At 35.7% G+C, this 13,529-nt stretch overlaps 1 protein-coding gene across 1 annotated transcript in view; it reads right to left on the minus strand.

The window, feature by feature from the left end:
- Positions 1-10,716: 10,716 nt before the first annotated feature.
- rbm17 (RNA binding motif protein 17) overlaps positions 10,717-13,529 on the minus strand; it is a 54,934-nt gene continuing 52,121 nt past the window's right edge. Inside the window, exon 13 of the mRNA XM_039761333.1 lies at positions 10,717-12,210. Coding sequence (XP_039617267.1) covers positions 12,107-12,210 — 104 coding nt within the window. The 3' untranslated portion in view covers positions 10,717-12,106. The remainder of the gene's footprint in view (positions 12,211-13,529) is intronic.

Consider the following 13,529-nt stretch of genomic DNA (forward strand, 5'->3'; position numbering starts at 1 on the left):
GACAAACTGGTGAGGAAGGCAGGCTCTATTGTAGGAATAAAGCTGGACAGTTTAACATCTGTAGCAGAGCGACGGGCAATAAGCAAACTCCTGTCAATCATGGAAAATCCACTGCATCCACTTAACAGTGTCATCTCCAGGCAGAGGAGTAGCTTCACTGACAGACTGAGGAGATCGTTCCTCCCCTACACTATGTGACTCTTCAATTCCACCCGGGGGAGTAAATGCTAACATTATTCAAAGTTATTGTCTGTTTTTACATGCATTTGTATTACTGTTTAATTTAATATTGTTTTTTGTATCAGTATACTGCTGCTGGATTATGTGAATTTCCCCTTGGGATTAATGAAGTATCTATCTCTCTAAATATGCTATTTTCACCTTCTGAAAAAGGTCAGTGGAGGGCTAGTTCCCTAGTAAAGGATCAAAATTTAAAAGCAACATCACATATGTAATCACTGACTTTGAAATAGTCTAAAAAGGTACACCACATGCTTATATTTGAAATCTTAAATTTGTAACCTTCTGGGAGTGAGGAGCACTGGTAAAGAATCAGATATGAAAAATATTGTCATGTTCATAATCAGCAACCTCGAAATAGCATAAAACCACACTCCACATGCCTACTGTATATTACTGATTTCCATTTTTTCAACATTCTGTGAAAAGGAGTAACTTTGAAACCTCATATCCCATTAGGGGATGGTCTGCACAGCTTCAGGTCCTTCTGATCATTTTTGCTGAAGACATCTTTTGGTTAACTCTTCATTATTACAGTGTATTTCCTGCATACAGTACGGTCCAAATGGCCTTAGAATTATGGATTTTCAGGTCTAGAGGGCCAAAAATAGGCAGGGAGCCCCTAAAATTGTGACATCTTGCATAACCAGACATCAAAATGAGGCGATTAGTATATCATATGGGGGTGGGGGTATTCGAACTGGGGAGTCAGGGGGTGCTGGACAAAAAAACTGGCGATTAAAAAGTGTCTATAAGCAATTCTTATCAATGCAAAAAACAGCAATGTTCAAATGCGAAAAAAGATTTTGCCACTTGCTCAAGTAAATTATGTTGCCTGAGCTAGTTAATTAACTAGTTCATGCTATATTTGTACAATTTGTTTTATGTTATTCGGATGAAAAATCATGTTCTACTTTCAGCGTGCATTACTGTATGCCATCTGCAAAATAATGGAATGTTTTTGAACTACATGAAGGATATTCACACATAATGGGCATCTTTTGTTATCCAAAACAGGTTAAATATCTGACTTGCTAAACAGAAAACATGGTGAATATGTTCTTTAATAATATTAAGTCAAATTAACTTGCTGCATATAATTCTCTTGCAGGAAACAACACTCTAAACATGTAAATGCAGCGTTCTGTGCTCTAATATAAAGCTTCATTTTATACTTGAATAACTCATGCTAGTGTTTATCCCAAAATATAATGTGCAATCACAATTTCATTTAGAAGCCAAAATTGTTTAGAAAAGCAAAAGTAATTAATTAATTTAAATAAGATGCTACAATAATCTTGTTTTATACTTCATTTACTGCTGAATCTCAGCCTGTAGCTTGATACTCAGGGAGTTGTTATTATATACGGTAATTGTTATACTGAAATACTTAAAAAGATTATCTTCTAAGCTAACCTGAGATGACAACTTTACAGAACTCTCCAAGCTAATACAAGCCCAAGACTTCGTTTCATGCTTTGCTGGAGCTGTGAATCTTAATGAAGTTAGAAAATTTCACAGGATGAGTGCAGGCTGGGGCGGGATAAGAATGGAGCTGTTAGATGGCATTTCAATCCTAGGCCACTATAACCCCCAACCAATTATACTTGACCTTCGAGATGAGCAGGCAGATCAATGACAGTTGGCTGTTGGAAGTAGTCAGTGTGCTGGTTATTGCTGGAAGAGGCTTTCATCAAGCATTTCGAGTTGGGGAAAATGTGGAAAGTATGGAAATTTATTTACATAAAAATGTAATTCACATAAAAAAATCCCATATTTTCAAGAATTTTCCCCATATTATATTTTGGTTCCCCCTATGAAACTCTCCTTCATTTTACCCCCATGGTCCTGATTTTCCCCCAAAAATGGACCTTTGACATGGCAACTCTGTAATAAACAGAGTGAGATTACCCAGATAAGCAGGTAAGATAGACACCCACCTTGCACCCAGCAAACACCATGATCAGCCTTACAGATACAGTAGTCATCAGCCAATAGTCACCTTTGGTAAACATGAATGTGCACAGCAGTCATCTTCATCACAGTCCCCATTCTCAACACCCAAGGTGCATGAACATGTTTTAATTTAAAATGCAATGATCACCTGTTAGCAATAAATTGTGCCCAACTGGATATTGCTGAGATGGGCTCTACTTTCAGTGACTCTTACAAGGAAAAAGTGGATTTAGAAAATTTGTGTGTGCAGTGTGGCATATAGCAGTAAAGGTTTTTGGATTTAAAGCACAATTATGCCGTTCAGGCCCCAACATTGAGATCTTTTGTGACCTGAATATGAAAATAATTATTTTAATGTAATTATGATTTGAAAGTTGCCTTAGCCATCTGAAAAGTATTTATTGTTAGTATTTATATAGACATGTATATTTTATATTTTGGGAGTACAGGCAGCTAAAGTGACCTGCCTGAACTGGTAACCTTGTGGTTTAAATATCAATATCCAAGGCACTAGGACACAATGCCAGTACTGCTAAAAGTACATTTTTTTTAAAGTGCAGAATATAGATGTAATGGCTAGCACTGCTATGCCACAGATCCAGTATCTTGAATATAAATCTTACATTTCCTCGATGTGCTAAAGAATTCCCTGTTAGGTTGATTGGTCACTTGGTCCTATACAAGTTTGAGAATATGTGGGAGTTTGTATTTCAGTCAGTCAGTGTCCCTTGTATGGAGGAATATTTCGGACAAAATTAAATAAATAAATGCGTAAATAAATACAAACCGTCATGAAATACGGCTTGAAATAAAACTGCCACTTTCACTCGTCAAAGTTGAGAGGGTGGGCTCTAACACGCCCTCTAGTTACTGATTGGTGAATCGATAGCACAAGAATTAATTAGAAAAATGCTTATTACTGCCGATGAAATGGATTCTGCCGAAGATATTACGTATTTCAGAGAGAGAATTGAAGATTTATCGGAAGAAATTACAGAAGAATTTTCAAACAACTTTGCCACTGATCAGAGCTGTAGATTTGTTTGAAAAAGTAGCTGCAGATATGCACCTGACTTTCTACTCGTAAAACAAGGGTCAAATACTCAGTTCAAAATATTAGTTGGAGCTGCTTTGGGCATTCCATGTCAAAGTACCTAAACTAATACAGCCGTTGCAGCTTACCGTATATCAAACTGGCTCATTCGCCTTGTGATCGTCTTCTCCGATACACCTTACTGATGTGCAATCTGTCGTACTTTTAAACTGCATAACAGAAGGTGTTCTATTGACTCAGCTGGAATGTCAAAGGATGGACGTCCAGAGCAGGGAACTGTGTCACCTGAACTGGAGTGTAGTCGAGTCCCTTCCTCCTGTTCTTCGATAATTTCAAAAATAGTTTTATCTATATCGGAGAATTAAAAGGGCCGCCAACATTGTAATTTCTTACGATAAATCTTCAATTCTCTCTCTGAAATACGCAATATCTTCGGCAGAATCCATTTCATCGGCAGTAGTAAGCATTTTTCTAATTAAATCTTGTGCTGTCGATTCACCAATCAGTAACTAGAGGGCGTGTTAGAGCCCACCCTCTCAAGTTTGACGAGTGAAAGTGACAGTTTTATTTCAAGTCGTACTTCATGACGGTTTGCAGGAATGTTACGGACAAAATGAAATAAATAAGCAACAAAAAACATATTTCGTGACATTTATTTACTTATGCTCTCATTTCATGGCATATTTATTTATTTATGCTCACATTTCATGACACATTTATTTATTTATGCCCACATTTCACAGTACTTTTATTTATTTAACCCTTGCAGGTTAATTTCCTGCCTGGCTTCTGATACTACCAACATACAGCATATTCTAGTCGTAATGACCTTTAATTGGATTAAGTGGGTTTGGGAATCTAGGATGAAGTCCTGGCATGGACACTGTCAGTGCTGTGTTCACACATTCCTCTGGTATCCACAAGGATTTTTTCTGGGGATTCTGGTTTCTTCCCATATTCAAAGTCAATGATTACCAGTTCTAAATTTGCTTTTGTATGAATGAGTAGTCTTGTAGTCAAGTTTCAACCTATTTTAGGTTGTTTCCAAGCCTGATTAGGTACCGGTTTAGTTACCATTTATTGGGGTAAAAAGGCTTTGAACATAAATTTGAACTGTATGAGAAGTGGGAATTCAACGTGCAGTGTGTAGATGGGTGAAAAACTGGCCCAAGCATAAGGAAGCAAAGGGTTTTAAGGTATATGGAACCTTATCAGAATTAGGTGATCTTAAAAGTGATGTCCCTCAGGGGTCAGTGCTGGAGCTGTTGCTCTTTTTATCTATAAATGACCTGACTAGGAACGTAAATAACAAGCTGGTTAAATCTGCAGAATTGTTTGTGAAATTGCAAATAATGTAGAGAGCCCTGTTTAAGTGAATCCATATGTTATGTGTAAGTTCAAGTCTTGTGCTCTGACTGGGACACATCACAATGTTGACCTTTTTTGTAAGACATTGTTTGGCTGAGTTGATGTGTTTCTCTCTTTGCATTGAAAATGAAAATCTTTAACATCACCTTTTTGGAGCTATTCATTTTTTGCTCTCTCTTTATCAGAGCGCCTGTCCACACTGAATGCCACCAATATGCTATGATCTTGTGCAATGAATAAGCTGTATTAACTTTGTACGAAAGTACTCCATCTAATGAAATTGAGGCCAAAATCTTCTACCTTGATCTCATTGGAACATCATTTTTTTTTCCTTCATACATGGCTTTTGTCTTACTATAGCTGGTAAGGAATGGGTGGGCAATGAGTGGTAAGTCCTTTAAGATTGGCTATTGGCTTCTTTGTAACCTCTCTGATGAGCTTTCCCTTGCTCTGTCTTCAGCTTTACAGAAATGTCGTGGTGGTGCAATGCTTCCTCTATTTCCTAATGATGGATTTTACAAAATTCTGTGGTGTATGTAAAGCCTTCAAAAATGTTTGGTATCACTTTCTTGACTGTGCCTTTGAATAATCAAGAACACTTCAGGGACATCCTAAAGAAAAAAAAAACATTTTCTTTAGGGCTAAACAGAGTCACTTTGGGGAAAATTACCTTTGGAATGTGACTGGTTTAATCTGAACACAGATACCATCCCATTATAATAATAAGATGTACATACTTAATGCAACCAATGCATCAAAAATTCTTTGCTTTGAGTTTTTCTTTTTCTAAAACAATTAATTTTACACATACATATTGATGGTTAAAGGGGAAAATGACAACTGACATGATTCATTTTCATTTCGGCTTCAACAAAAGTGGCAATGTGAAGAAGGGTGTGGTGACTTTTGATGTCCTTCATTTTAATTAAAGAAAGAACACATTCACAGTTGGAATTCTATGTATAACTGATAAATGTATTGTGTACATTTTCTTTTCTTATATTTGGGTTACAATGTTTATCTAAAAAGTGGCTTGACATTTAATTCCATGTTGATGTTAACTTTTCCTATTATTAGCTGCTGTTTATTACTAATTATTATTAAACTTGTTTTGTTTTCACTTAAAATAATGATCAAAAGCTGGATAATACTGCACAGTAACAGATTTTAAATGGAACACTAAACAAATGACATGCACATACTACAATGGTGTGCAAAAGTAATTAATCCTCTTGAAAGTCATCACAGTTTTCTGCATGACCAATTCATTGTACACATATTTATCCATTCAGTACTTTTAAGGTGAACTCCTATGCTGTAACAATATATTTCCAAAGTCAAAATAAAACATTTTCAGTAGATATTTTGAATAGTTAAAAAAAATCAAAAGCTAGTGTTAGTATTCAAGCCCTATACACTTATACTTTACCAAGAACCCTTCTGCTGTAATAACAGCCTTAATTCCTTTGGGGTAAGTATGTACCCATTTTGCTCATTGTTCAAGGAGTGATTATTCCCCTTTCTTCTTGGAAGAATGTATATAAATCCTCTATGCTGGTGGGATGGTGTTTCTGGTCAGCAATTTTCAAATAGTGCTACAGTTTCTCAGTTGGGTTAAGATCAGGGCTTTGACCTGGCCATTCCAGAACTTTCACCATTTCGTTTCTGAGCCATTCCAGCGTTGTTTTGGCCTTATGCTTTGGGTCTTTGTCATGTTGAAAGATGAATATATATATATATATATAAGTTCCCCTGCAATATTGTGCGGTATTTGTGTCCATATATTGTCCCTACAGGTCTGACAAGATTCCCAGACCCAGCACATGAAACAAAGTACAGTATCCCCATATCATGATGCTGCCACCAGTATATTTCACTGTAGGTATGGTGTTTCTTGAGGCATGCGTAGTGTTAGTTTTATCCCACATATACCTCTTTGAAGTCTGGCCAAAAAGTTCTAATTTGGTCTCATCTGACCATAAAACTTTCTCCCACATCTTAACTAAGTCTTTCTTGTGCTTTGTATCAAATGCCGTTCATTTTATGTGGACCTTCTTAAGTAATGGATTCTTTCTTGCTACCCTCCCGCAGAGGCCTGTTTTACAGAGAGCTCTTGAAATTGTGGACCCATGCACCTTCGCTTCAGTTTCAGGCAAAGAGCATTGCGGACTTCTGAGGGTGACAGTTGAAATTTTAGTAGCCTCTCTCACCAGTCAATGTCTTGCTGATGTTTAGTTTTGAGGGATGGCCTCTTCTAGTAAGAGTTTGGGTGCTGTGATGAACCTTCCACTTTCTGATGATGGACTCAACAGTGTTTAAAAGGATATTCAAACTTTTCAATATTTTTGTACCCATTTTCTGCCTTGTGCATTTGAATGACTTTGTTTCTTACATCAGCAAAACTGCCAATTTGTCTTAATATTTGCAGTGATTGTCTAACAAAGACTATTGCCTTTACAAAGTTTGTATCTCCAGAGAGTTATATAGGACTCACAAGAAGTATCTAATTATGGTCAAATGACTGTCACCTTAGTGTCATTTGTGATTGTCATTTGTGTAAAACTAGAGCTTCCAAAGCACAGAGGTTTAAATACGCAAACACTAACTTTTGAGATTTTCATCTTCAGTTTAATATCTACAGAAAATGGTTTATTTTGATTTTGGAAATTGTATATTGTTACGCCATAAAAGATCACATTAAAAATACTGAATGGATAAATACAGTGGGGGAAATAAGTATTGAACGCTTCAATGTTTTTCTCAGTAAATATATTTCTAATGGAGCTATTGACATTAAATTTTCATCAGATTTAACAACCCAAGTAATCCACACACACACACAAAGAAATCAAAACAAATAAGTCCATAAATTAACATATTTGTAATAAAGTGGAATGACACAGGGAAAAAGTATTGAGCAAACCCATTGAAATTTATTTAATACTTAATAGAAAAGCCTTTGTTGGTGTTGTGATGTGAGATTTTACATATAACTTGATAAATGTTTTGTATGTCTTTATTTATAATTTAGGCAAACCAATGTAATTTAGTGGTACCTTGGTGAGAGGCATTCTTGTTTATCCCCCCCATGTTTACGACTTTTCTTTGTAATTTTACGACAGGATTTGGGGGATGTGTCTTAAACCAGTTTGATGAGCATTTCTTTGCTAAAGTCTTTTCCCCCATCCCCCACACAAAGCCAGGTTAGTGTAATATATGGTCTTGGGGTTGGGCAGGAGATAAGATGTTCTATTTCACCCATTGGTCTGAGATATGGCTGTTTGGAATTGGCTTGTCTCAGAGGCCTTTAAGTACCATGATGTCCTATTGGTTCTAGGAATTGGAGAGAACATCTATAAATGTACTTGCTCAACCACATTCTCTCTGACTGACCCACATATGATGAAGAAGCATCTCTCTCTAACCAACATATGATGGAAGAAGCATCTCTCTTGCTAACCTGTGATGATGAAGACAACACAATGAAGAGCACAGCTCAGCAGCCATATTGAACAGATATGTGGCTGAAAGCTGAGCACCAACGATGCCTTAACTAGAGACATTTTAAGTAACTGCAAGTCTGTGTGCCACCTGAATTACACATCACCATTTTATCAGGTTGTATGGTTGCCAATATTCAAATGTACTTTGCATTTTGTTATTATTTATGAATATTATCAGTAATACATTATTTTATGTGTAACTTAACTCCTGCTTGTCTTTTTACTACATCTAATTGCCTGGGGTTATAGATATAGAAGGGAAGGTGGGGATAAGTTATATACAGTGGTAAGTCTGTGAGATTAGGTATTCTAAGGCTACATATTAATAATACAATAGGGGACAGTAGAGCAATATATATATTACTCTACCAAGATAAAACAGTTGGTAATGACATATTCAAGACAACTCCTGTATGGAGAAGCTAGTCGCATGCATTGCTTAGGTGTTATTTTGGCACATTCTTTCACACAAACAGTCTTCAAAACTTGAAGGTTCCGGGGGCCTCTTCTATGAACTCTGGTCTTTAGTTCTTTCCTAGATTTTCAATTGGATTCAAGTCGAGTGATTGAGTGGGCCATTCTAGCAGCTTTATTTTCTTTCTCTGAAATCAGTTGTGAGTTTCCTTGGCTGTGTGTTTGGGACCATTGTCTTGCTGAAATGTCCCCCTTCATTTCATCTTCAGCATCCCAGTAGATGGCAGCAGATTCTTATCAGGAATATTCCGGTGCATTTCTCCATTCACCTTTCCATGATGTTCCCATCTCCAAACTTCACTGTTAGTATGGTGTTTTTGGGGTGATGTGCAGTGCCATTTCTCCTCCAAACATGGTATGTGCAATGACATCCAAAGAGATCAATTTTGGTCTTGTCTGACCAGAACATATTCTCCCAATATTTCATTGGCTTGTCCAAAAGTTGTGCAGCAAAGTTTAAACGAGCTTCAACATACTGTTTCTTCAGTAGTAGAGTGTTGTGTGGTGAGTGTGCATAGAGGCCATTGCAATAGAGTGCATTACTTACTGTTTTCTTTGAAACTATACCTGCTAATAGCAGGTCTTTCTGAAGCTCTCCGCAAGTGGTCCTTGGCTCTTGAACAACTCTTCTGATTATTCTTTTGACTCCTTTGTCAGAAATCTTGCGAGGAGCACCTGGTTGTGGCCAGTTTATGCTGAAAAGATGTTCTTTCCAGTTTAGAAATACATCTGTAATCAATGTCATCAGTAACGTTACAAAGGTCTTGAGAGAGCTCTTTGCCTTTACCCATCATAAAATACTTCTTGTGTGACACCTTGGTAATTAGAAATCTTTTTATAGACCATCAATTAGGACTTCAGCTGATTTCTTGGTTTTCCATGACTTTTTGCATCTCTTTTTCTTCATGTGTTCAATACTTTTTCCCTGTGTCATTCCACTTTATTACACCTAATTTATTGACTTATTTATTTGGATTTCTTTGTATGTGTGGATTACTTGGGTTGTTACCGACATCTGGTGAAAATTTCAAGTCAGTAGCCCCATTAAAAATATATTTACTGAGAAAAATGTTGATGCATTCAATGCTTAATTTTCCCCGCTGTATGTGTACAAATCTTTTGTCATGCAGAAAATCATGAGGAGATTGAATACTTCTGCACACCACTGTATATAGTCAATATGTTTACACCAAGCAAAGCCCTTTTACGTTTAACTTTTTGAAGTTAAAAGAAATGAAATGTGGACACAAGAAAAGGATTTTTTGCATGTGAAGTGATACAAAGAAGCATTCACCTGTCACACGTAACATTTAACTGCAGTGAATACAAAGAAATAAGCATCTCCTCTTCAAAGGAATGTAGAAGAATGCAAGGCATTTCAATACTTTGATCCAAAAACAAAGTAGAAGAGAACATAGCTGGTGGCTGATAGGAGGTCATTTACAGCTCTGTGAATAAACATTTGCCCAGTCTAATTATCTGCATTACCACTTTTTTTAATATAAATAATTCCTCCACATTGATGCAAGAGAGTGAACAATAACTACTGTAAATTCTGGGTTGCAATTACTGCATCTAAAGTTGGTTCATCTAGCTATCATGTCAAACTCCCCCCGCCCCCCCCCAAATAGGAGATTAAGTACTGGATAAACTTAGTGAAATTATATATAAGCTCTTTAAAATTTAATGTTAACTGCTTACTAGGGGATTTTTTTAAATATAATATTAGGATGTGGTAGAAAATCTGATAATATTCTCAATGAAAACATACAATAATGTAAAGAATCAGATGGGGCTGGCACATTTTAACAGCTCTGTTAAGATACTAGACAACCATGATATGTAGGCTACAATTGAGGAAGGAAAACACACACGGACAATGGGATAACATAAAAACCACACGAACAAGGACTGGAAATGGGGTTCAAATGCTGAATTTGTGTGCCACCATGCTATTATTCAATGTCTAATTAAAACCAAAAACAGTTAAAAATTATCCTAATATTTTCATAAATCTGCATCTTTCCCTCAGTAAAGACATGATTGCTGAAGTCCACTGTTACTACTGAAGAAATAGCTCTGCTGCAAATAAAGAAATACATTGAAGTTTTTACAGTAAGATTTTTTTTATTAAAAATACATAGTTTTTCAAAAGTCTTGTACTATTACAACTTGAATAAACACATTTTGTGCCATGTGTGAACTATGAAGGATTGTTGCCAACACTAAACAATAACAAAGAAAAATATACATAATAAACACTTAGAAAACTGATCACCAATGTCTGTTTGTACTGGACCTATTGTCCAAATCACCTCTGACAAATTTAACATCATTTCATATACAGAGATAATTAATGAACATAAACCAGAATACGTGAGAATTCTCTTTCCAAACTTCTATATGAAGACGATGTAACTGAAGTTGCATAATGAAAGAGTAACAGTACATTTCAGTAATAATATTCTCCTTTCAATCCATTGTGACTTTAAAACAAAATTAACCCTGGGGAAAACAAATTATCAGATGAAATTTAAAAAGGTCTAAAGGTTGGGATAATTTTAAGCTCCCTTTGTGTTTTACATAGTTGTTACATAATATCTTTGCATCACCTTTCAACAAGGCTAATAATACACACAGTCATCCCATAGGGGAAGGAAGGTGACTATTTTAAGCTGACACTTAACCTCTCAAGATATATGGTGCATTGAAGAGAAGAAAAAAAAAAAAAAAGAAGGGCAAAGTAATATATAAAGTACTGGTCATTTATACTCTCACTTTTTCTACTGTTAGTATGGTCATGCAAAATGATAGCCATTTCCAAAAGAAATGTTATTTTATAAATTCAAAGATGAAAACAAACAAAACACATTTTAAAGTTTCAGACATTTTGAGAACTTTGACTAACTGCTGTTTGTAAAAGAGACTGATAGAATAAACAAAGCTTTTCCTACCTGTCATGTCCTAAAATATCACTATATCTTTGTTTTCAAATATCTTATTAATTCCATGTGAGCCTCTACATGATAAGTTACCGTGTAAAATTTGAACATACAACTAAAATGCTTCCCAGCTTGTTGGGTTTGTATATCCACTGCCTCAATTGTTTAGCCTACATCTCTGTCACTCTGTGGGGTGGGATTTTCGAAATGCATGTAATCTATTTTTGGAACTTCTATCAGCCTCCCATAAATCTACACATATAATTTCCAAGATATGGTATCTGTATTTTAAACCTTTTTAACATTTCAATAATAAGGTGGTAACTTTCAAAAATATATGTAATTAAGAACAGTGCCATTTCTTAGCCAATCTTTTAAAATTCACTCATACCCACTATTATTTAGCACTGTCTCCTAGTTGGGAAAGGTTTTTAAATCAACAAAAATAAAAAAAAATATCAACTTTTTGACATACGTTTTTCCTTCCTTCATTCTGTGTATCAGTTTTCTATAATAATAAATTAAGTCATGTATGGTCCCGGTAATTTAGTGACCCAATCAAGTGTGGCTCACACCTGTTCTCCAAGGTCCAAAATTCTGAACTTGTCAAGATTGTAAAAACAAGCCTTGACCACACGTCCACCAAAGTATCTTCCATTTAAGTCAACAACAGCTGGAAAAAGAAATATAAATACATTTAAATTCAAAGAAATGATTTCAAACCAAATGATGATACTTTTCACATACTAATATATCAGCAAATATGCATTTGAAGTTTTGAAGGGTCTTAAGTATGCAGTTTTTGCTTTATTTTTAAAGAAGTAAATACAAAGGTGTGCAATTAATTCAGTGCAGGATAATGCAAAAAGTTCTTAACATGCAAAAGTAGTTCAGCATGCTATGGTTAGGAAACAATTAACAACAGCTGCAAAGACAACAAACTGATTTCAGTAGCCATGAGCTCCAGTTATAAACTATTAATTCACTGGCTGATCAAACACTAATTTAAATTCAGTTGTTTTCATTTTTAATGTGGGTTAGATAAATTGGTTTACAAATGCACTGTTTTTTTTATAAATGGGAGCCAAGCATCTTCCATGGCACTTTAATGCCAATCGAACAAGATCTATGGGTTGTGTGCAATGTCAGTTGATACTGTAATTGACAAAGAAATACAAGAGCTTTTTAAGTTGGACAGGGTCTGCTTACTCATTTTCTCACATCTGCTTATTTTCTCCATTCAGCCTTCTTACCGTATCTGACTTTCTCTCTCTCTCTCTCTCTCTCTCTCTCTCTCTCTCTCTCTCTCTCCCCAGTGTGGTCACTCAGTCTCACCATCTGTCTGTATCTTTTTTATACTGATCCTGCTTGTCTGTCAGAGTGCTTCTCTTATTAAAACTATTAGAGAAGGTTAATTAAACATGTGATTTCACTTGTAAGGTGCAGCTACAGATACTATCTTTTCACCGAACTTTGTGTGTCAGTGTGTGAATTAAAAACATAAATATATGATATATTCTGCTAAGATGCTTATTTTTACTTGAAATATACAAAACCATATTGGCTAAATTACAGAATTTTACTCTCACAAAATGAAAGGTTTGTGGTGACTGCTCATCAATGTGATAGATCACAGAGCAGAATTTAATCCATCAGGATTAGTCTTTAAAATTGTGATTGTAACATCTTCAACCCATAAACTCACACTTTAATATAGCAAGGTGAGTTATTTTCATTGTTGTAGGATTAAGAACAAACTGCAGGCACTTAAAAACATCCTTCACTTATACATTATCTGTACCACGTGTCCAATTCAGGGTCACACAGGCAGGTGCCTACTCTAGCTGAACTGAAATAAAGCCACAAACCAACTATGGACAAGGTGCCCGATTAGTGCAGGACACACACTTTCATACTGGGCAAATTCATAAATGCCAAATAACTTAATACAACTGTCTTTGAGATGTAGGAGAAAAAACAGGGCTCCTGTCG

This window comes from Polypterus senegalus, chromosome 8, assembly GCF_016835505.1.
Source record: "Polypterus senegalus isolate Bchr_013 chromosome 8, ASM1683550v1, whole genome shotgun sequence".
Classification (NCBI taxonomy): domain Eukaryota; kingdom Metazoa; phylum Chordata; class Cladistia; order Polypteriformes; family Polypteridae; genus Polypterus; species Polypterus senegalus.